This window comes from Pavona decussata, unplaced genomic scaffold (genome assembly GCF_977016875.1).
Source record: "Pavona decussata unplaced genomic scaffold, jaPavDecu1.1 SCAFFOLD_64, whole genome shotgun sequence".
In the NCBI taxonomy this organism is placed as follows: Eukaryota; Metazoa; Cnidaria; class Anthozoa; order Scleractinia; family Agariciidae; genus Pavona; species Pavona decussata.
This window is the reverse complement of record NW_028145484.1, coordinates 4292650-4313133: the sequence shown is the minus strand read 5'-3', so window position 1 is coordinate 4313133 and position 20484 is coordinate 4292650. Positions and strand designations below refer to the sequence as shown.

General features: G+C 39.9%; 3 protein-coding genes and 1 non-coding gene across 4 annotated transcripts; all 4 read right to left on the bottom strand.

Moving 5' to 3' along the window:
• Positions 1-385: 385 nt before the first annotated feature.
• On the bottom strand, positions 386-5474 carry LOC146478584 (uncharacterized). The gene is made up of 2 exons (XM_085112177.1): positions 5262-5474; positions 386-4512 (listed from the first exon to the last, which is right to left on the bottom strand). The coding sequence occupies exons 1-2, from the start codon at positions 5323-5325 to the stop codon at positions 530-532; spliced, it is 4047 nt and encodes a 1348-aa protein (XP_084968303.1). The 5' UTR covers positions 5326-5474; the 3' UTR covers positions 386-529.
• A 612-nt stretch (positions 5475-6086) lies between these two features.
• On the bottom strand, positions 6087-12430 carry LOC146478583 (putative RNA/DNA demethylase ALKBH6). The gene is made up of 8 exons (XM_085112178.1): positions 12346-12430; positions 12199-12267; positions 9835-9895; positions 9300-9319; positions 8598-8624; positions 8328-8432; positions 7839-7949; positions 6087-6894 (listed from the first exon to the last, which is right to left on the bottom strand). The coding sequence occupies exons 1-8, from the start codon at positions 12394-12396 to the stop codon at positions 6619-6621; spliced, it is 720 nt and encodes a 239-aa protein (XP_084968304.1). The 5' UTR covers positions 12397-12430; the 3' UTR covers positions 6087-6618.
• Positions 12431-12584: 154 nt separating this feature from the next.
• Trnag-ccc (transfer RNA glycine (anticodon CCC)) lies at positions 12585-12656 on the bottom strand. The gene has a single exon. It is a non-coding gene; the product is annotated as a tRNA-Gly (tRNA).
• Positions 12657-17742: 5086 nt separating this feature from the next.
• Positions 17743-20176, bottom strand: LOC146478581 (uncharacterized). The gene has a single exon (XM_085112176.1). It carries the CDS (start codon positions 19978-19980, stop codon positions 18826-18828), a length of 1155 nt encoding a protein of 384 aa, XP_084968302.1. The 5' UTR covers positions 19981-20176; the 3' UTR covers positions 17743-18825.
• Positions 20177-20484: the final 308 nt, after the last annotated feature.

The window sequence follows — 20484 nt, the reverse complement described above, 5'->3', positions numbered from 1 at the left end:
TAATTGTTAAATATTTTATTTTTGCCTAACAAAAAGAAAGAAAGAAAAAAGAAACTTCAGGCCCCTAACAGCAAACATATGCTCTGTGGTTTCCATGCTTTTTCTTGTTAGTGCATTTCATATTTGAGAGCGAGTCTACTTTCGCATTGCTGATTAAATAATTTCATTTTTAAGGGCCGTACGAACATTGACAAAATGAGAGGCATTTATTTCCTTTCCTTGAACAATGAAGTTGTCGATCAAAACGCCTATTTTACTAAAGTTTAAATGTTGCATAATGTTATAGGAAACTGAAACATTGCAACTGAGATCTCGATAACAACGTCACGACATTAATCATCCTAAATTCGAGCTAAACCAGATGGTATCAATTATGAAAGTCTTGAAATGCTTTAGAAAATTAGATCTTAGTTTTAGATTTAAAACAGTTTTCTGTTCAGGTTCTGTCCTGGAGTTCTTCTACTTCCTGAAAATCTCCTTGCCCGGTCTCTTTTCCACTGTCAATCAATTTCCGGTCACGTGGTCACCACTAACTGCCTGCCTGAAGTGGTTCTGTCGCCTGATCTAAATAGTCGTAGTAGCGTCTTTGCACGCCGAAACGTGTAATGCCGCAAATTTTACGCTTCAGGAACATGGCAAGACGAACCAGTTGAGACAAAATTGCGAACACCATCAAAAGTAGAACCACTGCTGGAAAGACGCAAAGAACAGCCACCTGAATCCACTGTAGATAAAGTATAATGCTTTTGTTAGGTCCTTCAGCGCGGACCGCAGAGGACGCGAGAGTGGCAGTTATCACGTTTATGATCGCTATACAGGACAGAGTTATCAAGGACAATGTTTCCAGCCTGTCTGCTGCACGGACCCGGTACGGCTTCTTGATTAAATGATGAGTTAGTATCAAGACACAAGCTACTGACATGCACAGAAAACAGATCATGGAATTTGGAATGAACGCGCGAGACATGAGAAGCACAAGTCGTCGACCAATGAGAACGCTTTCCCAGTAAAGCGTACCTTGATCATGCGCACTGGGTACACGAAAGGGGCCGTGTAAAATTTGGGAAATTTCGTCGGTGCATTCGTGATCGCTACTTTCAGAACCACTCCTTGCAACGGGCAGTGATGACAGGCTTGTGTACACATCCCAGTCATCTGGATTTGCAATCTGTCTGAAGCACAAATGTTTTATAAGCCAGTATACAAGATAAGGCAACGGAACAATACAGGCACCAACAAACTCTTTCCAGGAGATGGTCTTGTTATACAGCTTATTAGAACCCCAATAAAGGACACCGACAAATGGAGCAACAAAAATGACATTAAATCCTAGAAAACCATATTGCCACCACTGCCAGCAAACGATGTTTCCGTCGAAGTAAAGATGCCATTTGGAACCAATCGCTACACAGTGCATCAGCTTTAGAGATGTCTCTGCAAGACGCTCGTAACCTAGCAGCATTATTTCCATGGCAACGGCCACGTAATGAACCAGCATTGGTTTCTTCCGCTTCAATGTCAGATTAACCACCAAGTGAAGACAATAGATTATGAAAACGTGAGCTATGGCGGCAAAAACCAATGCAGAGAGGAAAATTTCTTTTGTGACCGCTGTTAGTCCAGCGAATGGACAGCCGATTCCTTCGTCGACTGTATGGACTTGAAAGTTAAAAATGGAGACTATAGTTGCAAGGAAGGGAACTTTGGTCATTAAATTCTCTAATGAATTGGTGTTAAGAAGGTCAACGACTTGGTAGAAGTAAAATGCAATTTTAAGGTAGCCATTTTCATGATCTTCCTTTCTCTGATATGAGCGGAGTTCGTCGAATCTCTGTTGACGCCCATTTCTAAACCAGAAAATTTGATCTTTCAGAAACTGGACAAGAGGAGGTTTCTTCAACAAATAAAAGGTCAACACGACAGTGTAAACGGCCATTAAAAGCCACAGCAGATAATTCCAACGGCACTCTTCTGACTTTCGACATTCTGTTGAAAACAGTGTTTCAGAAAACCCGGGAGCACATCGGCCACAGAGAATGCCTGATCGACTGCCATAGCAATTGTTGTACTCCTCGTTAAACGAACAGGTAGTTGGCTTACGACTCTTACGACAATATTCCTCGGGACATCGTAGAAACGCCAGCGAAGAGAAATTAGTAGAGTTGGTGATTTTGTAGCCCCAAAAATCAGGTTTGGCTATAATGTTCTTGGGTCCATTACATTGAGCGCCAAACGGGCATTCGAGGCATTCAGGATCTTCTCGAGCAGGCGATAGTCCTCTGGAAAAACCACTTTGAAGACTGTACATTCTAGGAGGACACATTTGACAAGCGAATAGTTCAGTTGTTACATTAACTCGACAAAAAGTGCTTCCTTCCCCACTGTCGTAATGAAAGTGAGAGAAATTCTCAAACCGAAGTGAGCTTCCAGTTGCACACTGGATTGTCGAGTTCAAATCCATATCGAAGTAACCGCCGTAAAATATTCGCAGTATTGGCTGAGGTACTAATCTCTGAGAAAGACTGTTGACAAAGGACGTGTTCTTTATCTTGATTGGGCCTCCACTCTCCGAATGCACAAATCTACCAACTGAAAAAGTAGTTCCTTCGTATGTCACGTTTCTTTTTGTGCGTTTAAAAATGCAACTCTTGAACTCGACCTTTGCACTTCCGTATCCAATATAGACGTGGCCTGTGTGCCATGCAGCAAAGTTGTTTGTGAAATTACATCTCCGAAACTTCACATAACCATTGATGATTTGAATGGCCCCAGCCACACGCCCACTGTTGTTTTCAAACACGCAATCTTCAAACAAAACGCGGCTTGTGTAATTCCATATGGGATGGATGTTTTTATCTTCCCCAGGTTTGACGCAACCTTTATGAACGAGGTTATCGGAGTTGAAAAGAAATAGAAACGCACCCTGGCCTGTGACATACTCAGGCAAGTTTTTGTATTTTACAATTCTCCACTCGATTTTCTTTACGCTAAAACTATCTCGGAATTTGCAGCCACGTAAATTGACCGTCTTGTTACCCTTTGCAACCAGCACAAACGCATTGGCTGGGCGACCGACGAAGGTGACATTTTCTATAGTAATGTTTACCCGAGTTAAAACTCTTGTGCCAGTATTATTGCCAGTTTCAGGGGGAATAATGACGACGATACCATATGTAGAATTATCTGCCATATTTTTTGAATCTTCCCTCTGAATTTTTCGTCCATCGAAAAGCGAGTTGGTGATTCGAAAGCGAACGTCAACGGTGTTGTTCAACAAACCATACAAGTCTCTCAGATTATTTCGAAATGTACACTTGTTGATTTTCAGGTCTAAAGCAAAATTGCTTTTGTTAACGGCCAGTTTGTCATACGATACCATCCGAATAGCACCCGATGAAGACCTAATCGTTACAAGGTCAAGTCGGACTTTGAAACTAGGGGTTATACTGACTGAAATCTTGTAATTTCTGATAAACGACGTGTTGAAAATGTCAATTGTTCCAGATTGAGGTTGAATTCCGGTCGCCCGAAAAATCGCTGCAAATTTTTTTCGGTTTGTTCTGTTGTCGTGGAAACGTGATTCGTTAACACTCAAACGAATCGTTCTATCCGCTTTGGCAAAACTTTGAATTGTTAAACACCTTATTTCAGAGTTATTACTGCACTGCAACCGAAAGAACGATACCGAGGCCATCTTGACCTTGGAGTAATACAGGCTACGAGAGACATTAAAATGGTTTCGTTCGAGATTAAGGTTTCGGTACGTCTCTTTGGTAACAGCTGTGGGCAAAACAATGCTAAGGAAATGGCCGCCGCCTTCCACACACTCGACCTCGTCAACTCTGACACGTAGATCAATCTTACCGGTAAAATTCGTTTTATTCGAGAACAAAACAGCGCCCCTTTCCAGTGAAGTCATGTAAAACCCATTTTTCAGGAATTTAGTTTTGTCAATGTTCAACGAAAACTCCACATCCGGCTTGTGATGATGAACTTGTTCAAACCGGATTTTCAAGCCAACAGAGTTATTTTGAAAGAGAGAATTGCGAATGGTTACATTAACTCTCCAACTTTCTTCCACTCGAATAGAAACCGCCGCTGTTGTATGCGTGTCTAGATGGACGCAGTCGAAAATCTGCACATCGCTACAGTCTTTAAATTTTAGAGGTGTGTTGAGCAATGTAACACCTCTTAATGTTATATGCAATTCCTCTTTTGATCGATGAAAATGAAAGCCGTTTTGACATGTCACGTGAGCTTGCGTTTGGTTCAAGCTAGTGATTGTGACACTTCTTGTCACGCGAATACCCGGATGATGCGCATCCGTGGTTATCCTCTTGCAATCGTAGGGTCGTTCTTCAGTTCCGCTGCCGTTGAGGACAACATGCCCGCCCCAGTCCACACGAGTAACTGCCACTGATATTGTTCGGCATGGCTCGCCAATAGAACCACATTTCGTGGTGTCTTGTCCAAACAACGAAACGTGAACAGTCGGTAGAAACTCATGGCTCCCTGAAAATGGAAATTCGTCCCAATTAACCGGTTGTTACAATCAGAGTGAAACTTTGCTACACTTTATGTCGGGTTTTAAAGTTACTAAGCTTTGTAATACTCCTGTTTTAATATCACTACTTTTTACTTTACTTACTTTTTTTTTATAACTTAATAAAGTATGATCTGTTTTAATTTGTAATGCTTAAGCTGAAAATTTAAGTCGCAGAAAGTTTAAGGGAACGGACTCATGTTTCCGACTTTACGAGCTGTTGTTTGGCTCAGTTACGAAAATGCAAGTTGATCTTTTCCCGCATTTTTAACGACATATTTGCCCCTTCGCGATCGAAAACGAAAGGATTTATTTTTCCAGTGTTACGAAATTTTGAGCAGACAGTTTGCGGAAGAAAGCTTAACATTTTCTTTACAACTAAATCCGAATTTCTGAGGCGATCAAGGCCTCCGGCAGTTCTTAGCAGATATCCACCGAAAGTAAACTTTGGGTGCCCCTGAAATATTTCAGGAAGAAAATTTGGCATGAACACTGTTTAAGAGTCCCGTAAATCCGATTTATACAGGCTATCCTATAACAGAAGCTACATCAGGGTATCAAATGCGAAAATCGAATGGTTTTCGCAAAATCTTACTCGGGAAACCGAAATAAGATGAGTGATAGTTGATGACATGATATTGTCGTTGCAATGATGCCTGTTGTAAGTTCCTGTTACGCTTCTCTCGTTACTTTAACTAAGTTATTTGAATAAGCTAACCTGTTCTTACGCTGAAGAGGACAACGAGGAGACGAAACGAACAGAAAAACCGATGCGTGCCCATCAACAAGCCATACAAGAGAACTGAATCTTTTTTGACGCTTCGAGCGCAGAGTGCGAAACTCAAAATGAGACTGGATTTTCAGCAATAATTTATTTTGTTAACTCGAAAACGAAATGCTTCGGCACAATCCCTGTCACGTCATCAGTATACAACGAAAATGAAATGTCTAAGGCCTAGTTTATACGTCGCGCTACAGTCGAAATTTAATTCAAGGTCCTACAAGTAATTAAATTCGAAGACGCGACGTCCAAAACGAATTAAATTCGTCTGATAAATTTAATTCGTCCTACACGTTTTATCCGTCTTATCCGATAACGCGTCTTCAGTTTAAACGTGGCACTAGCGTCGCGTCGAATGAAATGCCTTTTTTAAATGTATTTCAAACTTTTTTTAATGAGCCCACAGCGACCCTTGGCGACCAGAGACACTTCATTTGGGAAGAGAATTAAATTCGACTGTATTGATTTCGACGCGTAAAATCACGCCACAATTTATGTCGACGGAACGACCAAGTTAATGGCATTAAATTCGTCTGAATTAAATTCGACTGTAGCGCGACGTATAAACTAGGCCTAAGAGAAACATGAAAATCTTTCAGTTTAGAATTAGATTTGAGAAAAAATAGCGTTGTTATAATCGAGCTTTCCAGCACGACATAAATAGATTTTACAGAGTTAGATAGTTTCGAAAATGATATAATTTATCTGCAGTAATACTAAGCTGGACTGTCTGTTGTTGTTGTTGTTTTTTTTTTTTTTGTATTTTCTGGCCTTGTAAAGATGCAAATTTTTACTCAACGCCACGCGAAATGTAATTTGAGAAATCTTCAGGGCAAACTTGCTCTGCCCAAGCCGAATACGAATTATCTGAAACGAAGTTTTTGGAATAATCTTCCCCAAGAATTAAAGGATGCCAGCTCTGTTGGGCACTTTAAACGAAACATAAGGCAGGTATCTGACTTATCGGAATCCTACATGGTAATCTTGTAAACGGTTGTAAAGCATTTTTATATTTTTTCAAGAGATTTTTTAGCTAAACTGGTGATTTTCCGTGTGTGTAAATAAAGTTTATATTACATTAAATCACAACGCCTGCAGCGCTTAATCTTTTAAATAAGGCCCGTCTCTGACTTCAACTGTTCCTTGCTACGACCACTGTGTTATTCCTGTCACCTTTCTTGCTCGGAGTACTCATGCACTTATTTCTTAATCACCGTTAGTGGTGAATTTGTGCAAATAAGTGGATTTCTCCAGATTCCTTTAAGGCCAAATATTAACTTCCATTTGCGATATTTTATCTTGCCAGATTCAGCTTGAACTTGAGAATTTTTGGCACATTTCTGATGGTGAGCGAAATTCTTGTTGTTCGCTGTAACGTGTCACCAAGCGCTGCATTACAAGCTTCTAAATTTGCCACTTTCTCAGTAACAACGTCACAAGTTCTCTCAGCGATGCCATGCAAGTAATTATGATAAAGATCTTCGGTCAAAAGAAACAAACTTCTCGGCTCCAACAACACAGACATGAAATAACGATCCTCCAAGCTTAATGATGACTGATCCGAGTTCTCCTGAGAATGGAGAGAGAAAGAAATTAGGAAGTACAGCTGCCCAGGAGCAACTTTCCTATGTCTACTCTAATTTGTTGATAGGTATTTGGAGCCCAGCTCCAAATGATATGATTTGGTCTGAAAGAGAGTGAAGATTTTGAACATTTCTTAAGCTAACTCCCGGGGGGGGGGGTACTCCCTTATTTGGGCTATATAGGTATGTGCGGCGCCAAAGGGGGTGGTTTTTCAGCCGCTTTGGTCATAAATAGGGTATCAATTTTTGCACTCTAGTCTTGAATTCGTTTTTTTTTTTTTCTTCATCATGATGTTTACAGCAACTGTGTACGTGCCGCAACGGCTTGTCATGCGCTCCGGTCATGCGCTGGACTCCAGGGGTTTTTGAACTGAAGTTGACCAGACACTATCAGGTCATAAAAAGGGTATCAAATTTTTGGTCAGGTCATAAATAGGGTAGGGAAAATCGCAGATTTTGGTCATAAATAGGGTAAGGGTTTTGGGAAGCGGGCCGCACACCCCTATCCATTTTTTTTGGGAGTACCCTCCCCCCCGGGACCTAACTGGACTAAATTTTTCCTACCGGTTAAAAATAGGTATAGATTTCTTTAAACGTTTGCAGAATCCAAAAACATTCAACAGCATTTAATAAACGCGTACAACTCAGCAGTCGTTATTTGAGTGAAAAACGCTCGCTGTTGGGAACCACGAAAGCGTCCCAAGCAAAGGGGTCACGTGACCAATAAGGCCCCACCCGCCCGCAAACACTTACTGATCCAAGATTCAACGCTACATTCAAGTGAAAAAAAATCATAAGACATTCTTCTCAGCAAGTTAGAATAGTGAAAACTGTTAAAGTGTAGACTGGGATTTTGGTTTTGATACTTCAATGCTGTTTTCTCACATTGTTTTTCAATTTTTTTATGCCAATCAAACAACTCAGCAATTACCTCAGCACCATGAGTTGACGTTTTTAAAGGATGGTAGAAATCCAGAAAAGTGTGTGAGCCAAGATTGATCGTCGAAACAACTGGATAAAACAATGGGCCATCTTCATGGGGCTGAAACAGAGAAAAACAGGGCCAATAATTTGTTAATCAATTATTTTCATTACAAAAAAACGTGAAGAATGTACAAAGAGATTCTTTTTTTTTCTGATTGAATCAACTGATTTTTTTAAAATAAGAACCGCTCATAGGATATGTTGGCGATCCTCACGTCTTGGCTTTTGAGAACCAAAGTTGTCAAAGAAAAGTATGAAGCTAAACTAGAATTTCCAGATAGGTGGGTGTGTGGGGGGGGGGGGGGGGGGAGGCAGTAAACCAAAACATTGTCTGTGGGTGACATGGACAGTTTCTGGAAAAACAACCTCCAAAGATGAAAGTTACACAGACTTTGACATGTACGTGACATATTACTACTGATCTCTGCTGGCTCACCATTATTCCTTGCCCAGCCTCATATTCGTTCACCAGCACATGATTTGGTTTGATCGAGTTGAACACTGACAGTGCACCAACCTTGGTTGTATATTTCTGTAACCACTGATAAAAGAATTATAACACTTTAATGTCATTCAAATTCACATTTTAATACTAGTCTTACAAATTCAAGATAACCAGAAAATTAAAGGCAGGCAAAAAGCTCATGGAAGCTTTAATGCCAAATAAAGGAGGTCAATGGCTTTTCAATAAAAAAAATTAACTTACCAATGGTAGCTTCTCTGGAACCATTCCCTAAACAAATGAAAAAGAAAGACGCAAGTTAAATAGTGTTATTATCTACAAAATACAATCTTATGATGGAAGAGCTCAGTTGAAAGATGAAAAGAAGGAACCAAATGATTTTAATTTTTCCTCCAAATCACATTATTTTGGCACAAACAGTCAGACTAGTACTTTCTTCAATAGCCTCCCATGCAGTCATTTTCAGGAGAAACATATTACCCTCCTCCCTAGGGTAATATGAATCCCCTAAAAACGACTGCATGGGAGGGTATTTCTTCACATACCATTGACTTGAATAAGTTGGCTTTGAATTGTGTTTGCAACACCATTTGTCAGGCTATGCATGTCTTCATTTCAATAATATGAAATTCATAATCCACTTAAAAACTCATTAATAATTCATAAGTGCATTGACCTATCAAATGGTCGATAAAACATCATGTGAAGTGGTTTTATATCCAATAAAACCTCCTCCTTATATGTATGCGGTGTTTAATGTTTTTCTCATATGCTAATTTCCAACGTTCACAAAAGCATCATTGTTATGAAACCTCTTGACACACGCTTTTCCAGGAATGTTCTTGAAGCCATTCAAAAAACTCACAGCACGTGTTTTATCGGGTCTAAAACCACTCGGCAAATACTGCTGCTCATGTTTTAAACATTACATCAATGTTTGTTTACCTTAGGGTGAGGCAATCCCCCTGAAAAACAAGAAATAAAATTCAGTAGTCTCAAAATAATAGCTTAAGTTGTACTGTAAAAAGATGTGAAGAGTCAAGCAGTTGAACGATGCTTAGACTCTGAAAAAATATGATATAAGCTTGTTTTCAAGAGATTACAAGTTTCGTTTTAAAATTTAATATCTAGGAGATACTGCCAAAAATGAGATTCCACTTACGAAAAAACAATTAAGGTTTTGAGACTTCCTTGGCCTTGTGAAAATTTACTTTCCAAGGAAGCCTCCCAGAAAATGGAAAATCCAAGACAGAATCTCAGCGTGAAAACACCAAGAGCTTGAGAAGCAGAAAACCACTAAAAAATGACACTGAGTATGAGTCCTGTGAAATCCGGCAAAACATTTTGTGACAGCAATTTTTTTTACGACCATTCACCACCTCTGCTTTTATGATACAGGTGTTAGTTGTCTGAATATAGATATGATTCCCTGCTACGTGTGGTGATGTCATTTACGCTTAGTACAGATTCAAAGCATTACCCCAGTTTTGAAGCCTCCTTCCTGAAAGTTTGGTCCATTTTGGCTTGGGAGCACCATTTACCTGGTATTAAATGCCAATAAAAGTATTATAAAAAAAAACAAGAATATTGGCATAGAACATGACATGTGTAAGAAGTAGGTCAGATCAGTTCAACAGTCACTCTTGTGAAGGTTTTTGTACTTTTGGATAACAAATATACAAATTATTGGCAGTCTTGTTAGATAGGGTTAAATGTAATTTAACTTAGTGAATGACTTGAAGCAAGTTTGCTCCTTGGTGGCGTGGCGTGGTGAGGCATCAGCAATTATTGGTGTATAGTTTGAGCACGGGTGGCACATAAGCGTTTGGGCGTTTGTTGTTACATTACTGTTTGGGCCTGGTTCAGGTATGCAGGCAGTTACGTGGCCAGCGGTATTCTCTTGCAGTTTAGGCGTGCTCCTTTGCACGTGCTCGGAAATTTACCCTACTCAGCGTTTTTCGTGGCATGGCTAGTTTATCGCGTTTTGTTGGGCTTTTCTTTCCCTCCCTTCCCTCCCGGTAGTGTTACCTTGTTATTGTTTGGGGTTGGTGTTGGGGGTTGGTTAGGGTTAAGGTTAGTTCGTTGTCTTTATTAATATACTTATTATTTTTCCACTGAGCTTCTAGTCTCAGTGTGACGGGTGCTAGGGTTGGGGCTGGGTTGCGGGCGGGGGCTCGTGGCTGGGTTGTGGGTAGAGCAGGCTTATTGGGTGTTCTACCTACCTGGGTTTGGGTTGGCGGTACCAGCCCCTGGCTCCTGGGCACCCAACCTCCATTTGCGACATGGGCGTTTTTTCAGAACTGGGCAGCCAGACCAGGCCGTTCGCAAAGGAGAGGTATAGGGGGAGAGAGGGGGATAATCATAAATTTTTGGTGGGGATTTGCAACCCACCTCTTGGAACCATTTTCAGACCCGGTACCTATTTCCTGACCAAAATGTTAAAAAACCATACCCATTTGGAGCTGCACATAAGCATATAGCTATAGGTTACACAAGGAAGGACCCCTCAGGATCGTTACGCTGTTATAGGGGGCTACACTCCTTTAATTGTTATGGTCTGGCCTGTTTACTCTCAGCATGTGTAGCAGGCATAATCAGGGAGGGGAGGACAAAAAAGAGTGAGAGAAAACGGGGTGACTGGGGAGAGGGGAGAGGGAACAACGGGGATCTTTAAGGTAGGCGTTCCCTCTCTCCTCTCCCGACCCCCCCTCCCCTCCCCCCTTTCTTTTCTCTCACTTTTTCTCACTCAACCTTCCCCTCCCCAATTACACCTGTTATGCAGGCTAGTCCACTCTCTTTCCTTTGGTCCATTCCCCTTTTTATAAGCTTTTGTTTGAAAAAAAAAAAAACTAGGTATTCTATGTAAAGCTTTACAGTTTTGATTGTTAGGGATGTTTACATGATACTGGCGCGACTTTCATTCCGGTACAAGTTCACTCCAGTTCCCTCTTGTGGCTCTGTATTTGTTTACATGACGCCAGCACAAAATCTCATACGGGAGGGAATCACATAAATGCATACCGGTGCAAGTTCACCCTGGTAACTGTACCGGAGCGAGATTTTCACTCTGGGCTGCGTGGCTCAAAGCATGGTTGGCGCTAACCATTGGTTAAGAGGTATTAAAACCTATAGGTTGTCATGGTTTTTAACCCGGGTTAGCGTTAACCATGCTCCGAGCAACTGGGCCCTGGTATAAAAAATTCATTCTGATGTCATGTAAATGCAGTACTGCCGTTCACTCCAGCATGAAATCACTTGCGATCTCCCGAAAGTCTGGAATGGGTAGCGCATGCGCAGTCTTTGATATCCAATAGCCCATTTTACAGTTGTGTGCTAAGTGACCTGGCTTTGGATTGTAAGCAAGGCTGGAGGTGACCTTGTTTTGATACAAACCTCAGTGCTTTTCATATGTAGATCATGCTGCTCTTGTGCTAACTAGTTTGCATTTACATTTGAAAAGCAGTGAGGTTTGTATCAAAACAAGGTTACCCCCAGCCTCGCTTCCAATTCAAGGCCAGGTCACTAAGCACACAACAGTAAAATGGCCTATTCAATATGGCGTCACAATCAAGTCGGTCGACATGAAGTGTCCCCTCATGTAAACACGGTATGAAATCACAATGTCATACCGGTATGAAACTCGCACCGGTGCGAGTTTTCACATGTAAACACCCCATTACTTATGGCGGTTATATTAATTATAGAGTATGGACCAGTATAAAGCATAGGACTATATAAGAATCAACTGAAGAAGGACGCGTGCAAGCCTGATTAGATCCCATTATGAATTAAATTTCTGCTAATAAGTTAACTTAAGCCTAATCGTAAGACAGCTGAATCTCACCTGATCTAGGAGAAAATTTTCCTCGTCTACAGAAATAAAATCAGGGATGTAAAATGCTTTCGGCGGTACCTGAAATCGTGCAGCGATAATTGATATTTAGGATCCTAAAATCTTACTAAATGGAAAGTGTGTCCTGGCAAATCAAACCTTTTTGATAACAAAGTCTTCGAGGTGAAAGAAATCGCCTCCATCCGCCATATTGTATTTGTTGAGACCCAGTACTTCTCCCCCGACAGAAGCTATCGTCAAAAGGAACACGCAAAGAAAAAATAAAAATAAATAACTAAATAAAAAATAAATAAATAAGCTAAAACAAGAAAATTGGGCACTGGAGAATAAGAAAAAGAAGAAGGGATAGAATACGAAAAAAAAAAAATTAAAAAAGTTGCGCCAGCCGGGAGTCGAACCCGGATCAACGGCTTGGGAAGCCGCCATGATAACCGTTACACCACTAGCGCAAAGACTAGCATTTTGCTGTAGTTTATTATAATTAAACAAAAACGGTGACCTATTTCGCTACTACCCATACGTTCTGCGCACTCGTATTTTGTGTGAAAAAAATAGAAAGGTCTTAACGAGCGCTAATTGAAATGCAAGAGGAAAATTGTGGGTAACCACGCGTTTTTCAGAGATTAATAGAAGCAGGAGCCATAATCAGGGTCCATCCCTGGTTATGGCACCTCAGTTATAAGCTTTTATTTCGGAAAAAAATTCCATACACAGTTATGTATTTTGTAGCTTTTTAAAATCAGATTGTTGCTTAATTATCTCTGAAAAATATGTGGTTGCATCTCTTCCCTAAAATTGTCTGTTTGGGGCATTAATTTTAGGTTTAACTTAAAACTTACAACCCTGATCTGTATTTTAAAACCTTCTCAATATCAGTTTTAAATTGGCAAGAACCCACTCTCCCTGATTAACTTTTAAAAACTGGACAGGTGGAACGCAGAAAATTAATAATATTGGCTGAAAACCGCATTTGGGCAGCTATCAACAAATGGCTTTGTGTGAATAAGACGTAAACATTTACCTAATTGCTGACAACCAATCAGCAAGGCCCGTTCAACAGTATCTTAAAATGCGGTAAAGCAGAACAGTCGAATTATGAATACCATAATCATCAAAGAGTTTGCAAGTGCTTGATTGTGCATATTCTACCGGGCATTCTACAGCTGTCATTTCAGGCCAGCAGAGAGAAATTATTTCAGTCCAAAGAAATGTCGATCTTCCGAATGCTTATGGGGTGAGTTTGCTTCAAGAGCCGTTTGTTCAAGTGTGAAATCGAGGTAGGACACACAACCACTCTTTTGCGCACGTAAGTTTGTTGACACATGAGTCTTGACTCTGAAAATTTCTATTATCCAAAATATATCAAGATGAGTGTGGAACTCAATGTCACAGTGTGTTTGCCCCCTTTTTCAACCTAGAAAGTTTATGCTTTCAGTTTTCTGCCCATCTATGTAACTAACTATGCAACAATGTTGCCCCTAAGAAAATTTATAAATTTCGGCTTCTATTTCGTCAGCCATATGTGCCCTGTTTCTCGCACAGTCAACATTTGCTGTGGACACAAAATTTTCTTCAGAGAATTCGAAACAAAACATGATGTATCTGGATTTCATAGAGATACTTTGTCTCTGCCACAAATGTTCCCTGGGCGCGAAACGAACTGAGAATTTACGTTTGCGTTGAGTGGGAACAAAATCATTTGTGTTTCCCACATCAGCACTAACAACGTTGTTTCTTAAATATTACTTATAATATAATTATGCCTGTAAATCAAAATGTCTTAGTTCCAAAGTAATATTTCTCGCCATTCCACACTAATTATTCGCCGATTGTTTACATTTGGCTTCCGGGAAAGTGCAAGTACGAGTACCAAGTGCCAAGCGACCACATGCCACAAAATGTGGGATTTTCCGACTAAAGTTAATTTAATGAAATTCTGAAAATTCTCTCCAACAAAGAAGAAACTAGCGTTAGCATTTGAAAGTTCCAAAATTCTTTGAAAGATTGAAGACACTGATTATTTTGTAATTTGTGTACTTTGTAAGAACAAATCTGCCGACTATATTTACACCATTTCCTTTTGTCGTTTACACATTTATCCAATAGTGGGAACACCGAATCAGGCAAGGTCGGAAAACGACTGCACGACTGAAAACCACGCTTTTTATTCGGATTGTAGGAAATTAGTTTATCTCAAAATGGTACAGTCACCTGAAATTTAGTGACCAATGAATAAAACTTTTAGGAGCAAAACGGGATGCGGAAACGGGAAAGGGGTGCAGAAATTAGAGTCAATCAGTGCCTGAGGGCAAGCCTTGCCCTGACGAGTCAAGGAGTATTCTGGTCACTCGTGTGCCGAGAAATTTGTCCCAAAAATTGATTGAAAACTTCATTAAGCATTTTTTTCAGTATTAAACTTTCAGAAAAGGGAGCAGGTTAAAAGTTGAATGATGACATGTCCTAATACCTAAAGATACCATAGGATTCCTTACTTTTTTAATTTTATTATTATCTTTTTTTTTTACTAGAAAGATGAGCAAAATAAAGAAAGGCTGTACGTCCTGTAAGTTAAAACTGTTCACACCTTCCAATCAAGAAATTCTGAAGAGCGGCTCTTTTTTAAACAATGTATCCGTTCACAAGTTCCCTTTTTGTCTTTTTTTGTAAGAGTTACATATACTTTCCAATCGAGGTATACTCTCTCTGAAGGATATTTTTTCACTGCAGTCTGCAGTATAGGTTGCGGCAGAACTTGAATCTCTCTAGGTGTAAAAACCTTTCTATGAAATATTTTTTCTTGAGTAAGGTCGACTAATAATTAGTAAGATGAAAAGTAGGTGATGTTATTTGTTTAAGAAACAAATATTTGATTTCAGTTGAATTGTCATATTCTTCCGAAACAGCTGCCGAGATGACTATTTAGTTAAAGAGCGGCGCAACAAACTGAAAACTATATTAACTAAGCAAGATAGAAAACGTGAAACGGTGATTTTGAAATGAAAAAATATAGAGAACCCGGGAAAAAAAGGTCAGATACATGATAGTTAAAACTCTAACCCTATACATTTTACTGTGCTGGCATGGTTTCAGAAAGAAGATCTCGCCAAATGAAAAATCGGTAGAAGAAGACGCAAGAATTAAATTTACAATGAAGCCAAAGGATTTGCAAAAGCCGAAAAGATTGCGGGAAAAACAAAATATGTACAATATGTCTTCTCCTTCTTCTTTGCGGAATAACCACAGAGAGGAGTGGCTTTACAGTTATCGACGAGGGAAGTTAAAAAGCCAAAAGGAACTAAACGTCTCGCCGACAGAAAGGCCTGGGTTGCTACCGCCATTGCCAAGAAGAACGCTTCCGGGGAGAATTGTGTCTAAACGAACAGATGAATTTCCAACCACGGCGAAAACCGCTAACCGTAACATACTTCCAAAATATCTGCCAAAACTTGAACCAAGAAAGGTAAAATTGGATGAAATGATGAAAGAAATTGATCCTGCTTCAAGAAGGTTTAGAAACGCGGAGAAGACCGCCAAAAACAGAGAACTTCCACCTTTGAGAAAAAGAGCAGTTCATATCCAGCCCGTGCGAGCGGCTTTGTCTACGCCAGCAACATTACGAGGTCTAGTAACACTGGATGTGGAGGGGCACTTTGTATTCCGATTTCGCCTTTCGAATTATGATGTTAAAGACATTAATATAGCTACTCTGAATGATCCAGTTTGAGCTGATAGATGTGGAACCTGATTGAATCATCAAGGCAAAGTTATCGCTATTGTATAATACGAGATGTGAAAAACTGTTAACTGTACCCTACCCACCAATCTCCAAACATGCAAAATGTTCACACCCCTCACGTTGAATTTCGCTTTCGTTTCAGTAAAAATCGAAATTTTGTAAACTGTCTTATTCTCAAAAACTTCCAGCTGTTCATATATGTGGGAGCTTTTATTCGTTTTATTCAGAAATCTCACTGTCCATACGTATAAAAGATTGAAAACTCTACAATTTCCTCAAATGGCCTCAAATGACTCGTTCTGATTTTTCAGTTTCTGGATATCATTGTTTTCGAAAACTTGCTCGTTTAAACCGTTATATGTGAACGGAAGGTAAAACCATGGATTTTTTGTTATTCTTGACAAAAAATAATCTCCATTTTGTCAAAACTGAACAATACAATTCTTTTCTGTATGCTTTTCATCGTTTACTTGAGGACACTAGAGAAGGCCTGTCTTAAGGCCTGCTCTCAAACACTTCTCAAGCTAAAGTTAATTACCTGTCACTACCTCTGACTAATAAAGGTTGTGTCGGTTGATGATGTTGTTGGTGTTGCCGTTGTAATAAGAAAAGTTAATTAGTTGTTGTTTGTTTGTTTGTTTATGTGTCGAAAATAATTTCTCGTTTGCTTTGGTTTTCCTTTACTCCGCTCTTTGATTAGTTGGCAAAACTCGCGGCACTTTCTCAACCAATGAGAAACAAAACCAATCGTGCCTCGCTCGCACGCTTTTTCCAGCGCTTGACGACGGTTGCCTGTTTTGCTTCAAATTCTGATTGGTTTATTGCGCTATTTGCGTCAGTTGTGATTGGCCTACCATTCTTCTGCTGGCCCCGGTTGTTCAAATCGCGGAAACGTTTTCCAGTGGATAAATCGCTATTCCGCGGATTAAGTATGTTCCAACAAATTACATTTTATCCGCTGGATTAAGTCCATACTCTTTGAACAACCCGCGGCGCCTGGTTTTGGTTTTGCCACTGTGCTGCGCTCAAATGCAAACCGTTTTAAAAAAAGTTACTTTTACCTGAAGAAGAAAAGCCGTGCCGTTCAAAATTTTGGGAAATATATTTCCCTGACCGTGAAATCAGCCTTATTCTTTTCTGCATTATTCACATTTGGTTCACATTGTGGTTTTTGGGTTGATTTACTGCGATTTTTCCAGATTCCTGTTTTTGCCAGTTTTTACGGGGCTCAATTTACACTGTCGTCGCGACTGAAGTGTGACCAATAAATCTGCTAGCATCATCCAAAACAATCTGAAATTTGTTTCATTTTTTTTTTTTTTTTTTTTTTTGGTATGGTTTTCCATATATATACTAATTTCCCATTTAGGATCTCCCTGTTAAATTTTGACCATTTGCCTGCGTGGCAGGCAAAAAGGGGTAGCCCGGAAGTGCATAGGATGCAGAGGAGTAAGGGAGAAAATAAAGAAGCCATAATTGTTCTCCTCTCCCCACCCATTTTTCTCCCAATTAAGACTAATTACATCTCTTAATTAAGCAGGCTACTGATCTTGGGCGCTACTCAAAATCACGACACAAGCGGCTTGGCTAATAGCTGAATCCAAAGTCATTCTCGAGTGCCGCTTCGGTCATATAACCCTTACCTTGTGCGCTCTCCACTTAAGCTTTGCACGTCGTAATGTTGTGAAGAAACATGGTGACATCTCCAAGCTTAATTAACTGCAAGTTGCCTCTTAATTCACCTAATATACGCAGGGTGCACTAGCGCGCGTTGGATTCAAATAGCCACGAGACCATGTTTAGATTTGATAGGAGTACTACTTCTCTAACACAGTTTTCATGTCTTAAATAACCACTTGTTACATTCTTCTAGAGTCTCTTTATGTGCTGATAAGCGAGAGTTCTGAGAAACTGACTGCTTTGAAATTCGAAAGTCGTACTCGTACTCAATCTCGAAATTCGTGCTCACACCTAAAAGGTCTTAAACGTCCGCTGTTCGAAGACTAGCCCCGAGTATAATAAAGGTTATTATGAAAAACTGGATCACTGTATAATGCAATTCCAGGGATTTGATATGAATCATCATACCATGGCCGAGAAATAGCGACGATCTAGTAACTGATTTCTTGATAAATTAATTATAATAAAACAATTATTCTCCTCGTGCCCACTAGCTGTCTATCATCTCATATCCACCGCGCGCTCATGGGATAATTGTTAAATATATTTTTGTTAATTTCTTCATCCTTTGAGATGCTGCGCAGGTAATCCAAAATATTTCTAGTGTGTTTAGTCTCCATCAAGTCAAAACTAAAATGAATTGACCAAACATTTTAAGAAATATTTAATTAATTATTTCATTTCATTTGACTGTTAAGTTGCGCTTTACACAGATCATAAATCCAAACATAGAAACAAATTGGCTTGGGAATCATTCTTTTGTCTCTTCTATTTTGACGCGAGTGCAAAAAATTACCGAATTTGCATGTCACCTTTTGACACAATGAACACACAAGACGTCAAGACAATTGCCAACTGATCAAAGTTTGTTGACAAAAACCCCCGCAAAGTCCTTGATAAAATGACACAAACTTATGCTTAGTTTTTCAAGAAGGCAAAATTATTTTATGAAGCGAAAACCAGCTCGGTTTTACACTCTAAAAGCAAGCATAACGGAAAATGCACTGATCAGTTCCTATTCAAACTTGAGTGTGCGATTCTACTTGCGTTGACGCATTCAATATTTTTTGCGTTTGTTGTCGATAGCACTGCTTGTAAGGATCACGGTTTTAAGATTAAGGTTCTGTAACCATCAACTTGCACCGCTTCTTTCATGTTAATGTTAAGTTGAAGCCCTAACTTTGTTACCTTCGAACTTGTGTTTATCTCGATGGAGAAAATATCGGAGTTGCAGGTGTTGAATTTCTTTGTTCCTCCCAGCCAGCATTTGGAAGATAAACGTGTATCGATAATTTTCGGCCAGTCTCTTCTTCTTCCAACTGTTCTTTTTCTTCAGGGCTTTGGCTTCTCCCTTTATGAACAACGTGTCGCGCCCATGGTATCGGCAAACTCGGAGTTTTTCTATCCATGAATGACCTCTGGTTTCCCAGTCTAAACCTCGCTCGGAACTTTTGTAAAAGTTGCAAACCTTCCTCGTCCGAATTACAAAATATCGAATCTCTAGACTTCAATTCCACACGCCATTCTTTCTCTAATAAGTTTAGTCCTTCGGGGTTGATTTGAAAGCGCACCGGTTTTGATTTCCCTCCCAGCAACAAAAAAATCTCTTCTTGTTCACCTCGTGTTTGAGCCGTGTGCTTTGCATTGTTTGAAGCGAAGACTCTCTGGAAATAAGTCCTGCTAAAACCTGCAGGCTCTCGACCGTTCATGGAAATCGTCGCCAGATCTTCGTATTGACCAACATCGTTTCTTCGGCATTTCATTTTCTTTAAACAAGAATATAGCTTGTTTAAGGACACCGCGTTGGAACTATTTCCAGCACCCGTTGTTGTTCCGTTGCTAACGACGTGCTCGCAAACCAAGCTATCTCTCGGCGCTTCTTCTGGAATGTGTTCTCGTTTTTGCGGATTCTGTTGAGAATCGGTTAAACTCATTCGCTGACCTGTGCATCTCATGCCAGCTAATGGATATAAATCAATGGATTCCAGCGCTGGACCTGTTAATCGATTTTGTATTGAGCGCTGCAAATCAACCAATTGGTTCCTATTCATGTCTGTCCTTTCAATCCCGACTGGTTTGTCTATCTTCTCCGGTACTGGTGCTAACTGTTTTGGCTTTAGTTCAACAGAAGCTTTAGTATTTACAGGCTTGCTATAAGGCGAAGGGTTGTTGGTCTTTCCTAGAGAGCGTCCTTGGATCGTTCCATCCAGACCCGAATTCAATGGCTGGCCGTCTATGTTTTGTTCATCTTCAAGGTGACGAAACCCTGTTTTCGCATAATTGCGTAGAAACGGTGGCGAAACCCGAAACTGACCTCTGGGAAACACGTCCTCACCACGGAAAAAAGCAAAACTCATTCTCTAGACATAAGCTAAGCTACTGAAAATACTTCCATTGCTTAAAATCAACAGCTTTAAACGCAAAATCATGGCTCTATACATATCATGAACGTGCTGTTTGCAGAAGATTGGAACGCGTACAGTTTTTTGTAATGTAAACGCCATCCACACACTAGCGTACTTAAATTAAACAATCAATGCGTCCTATAGTATCTGCTTTAATCCCATATTTCCACATAGCGACGGAAAAGAACAATTAACGTTTGGGGTCCACTTGTAAACACAAAGAAATTAAATCAAATAAATTGACTTCTTCATTTCCATAATAATGAGTCCTAAGGATACAGGGATTGCTTTGGGATCTTGTGAATGGTTACTTGGTGAAAAGAAAACTCTAAGAGTTATACAAGATGAACCAAAACAAAGATTGTACTCAAGGTATCACGAACTGTTCAACTAACTTATCTATCACGATGATCTGCTTCAGTCCATGCTCTTTAGTGTTTGGAGGTCTAAACGCAA

What these genes read in the sequence shown, in the direction of transcription:
- LOC146478581 (XM_085112176.1), bottom strand. Translation starts at nt 19,980, where the DNA reads ATGAGTTTTGCTTTTTTCCGTGGTGAGGACGTGTTTCCCAGAGGTCAG.
- LOC146478584 (XM_085112177.1), bottom strand. Translation starts at nt 5,325, where the DNA reads ATGGGCACGCATCGGTTTTTCTGTTCGTTTCGTCTCCTCGTTGTCCTC. An exon ending in CCTCTTCAGCGTAAGAACAG is followed by an intron (nt 4,513 to 5,261) that starts GTTAGCTTATTC and finishes TTCCATTTTCAG; the next exon opens with GGAGCCATGAGTTTCTACCG.
- LOC146478583 (XM_085112178.1), bottom strand. Translation starts at nt 12,396, where the DNA reads ATGGCGGATGGAGGCGATTTCTTTCACCTCGAAGACTTTGTTATCAAA. An exon ending in TTCCAGAGAAGCTACCATTG is followed by an intron (nt 8,433 to 8,597) that starts GTAAGTTAATTT and finishes TTCTTTTATCAG; the next exon opens with TGGTTACAGAAATATACAAC. An exon ending in CGTCAACTCATGGTGCTGAG is followed by an intron (nt 6,895 to 7,838) that starts GTAATTGCTGAG and finishes CTCCATTCTCAG; the next exon opens with GAGAACTCGGATCAGTCATC.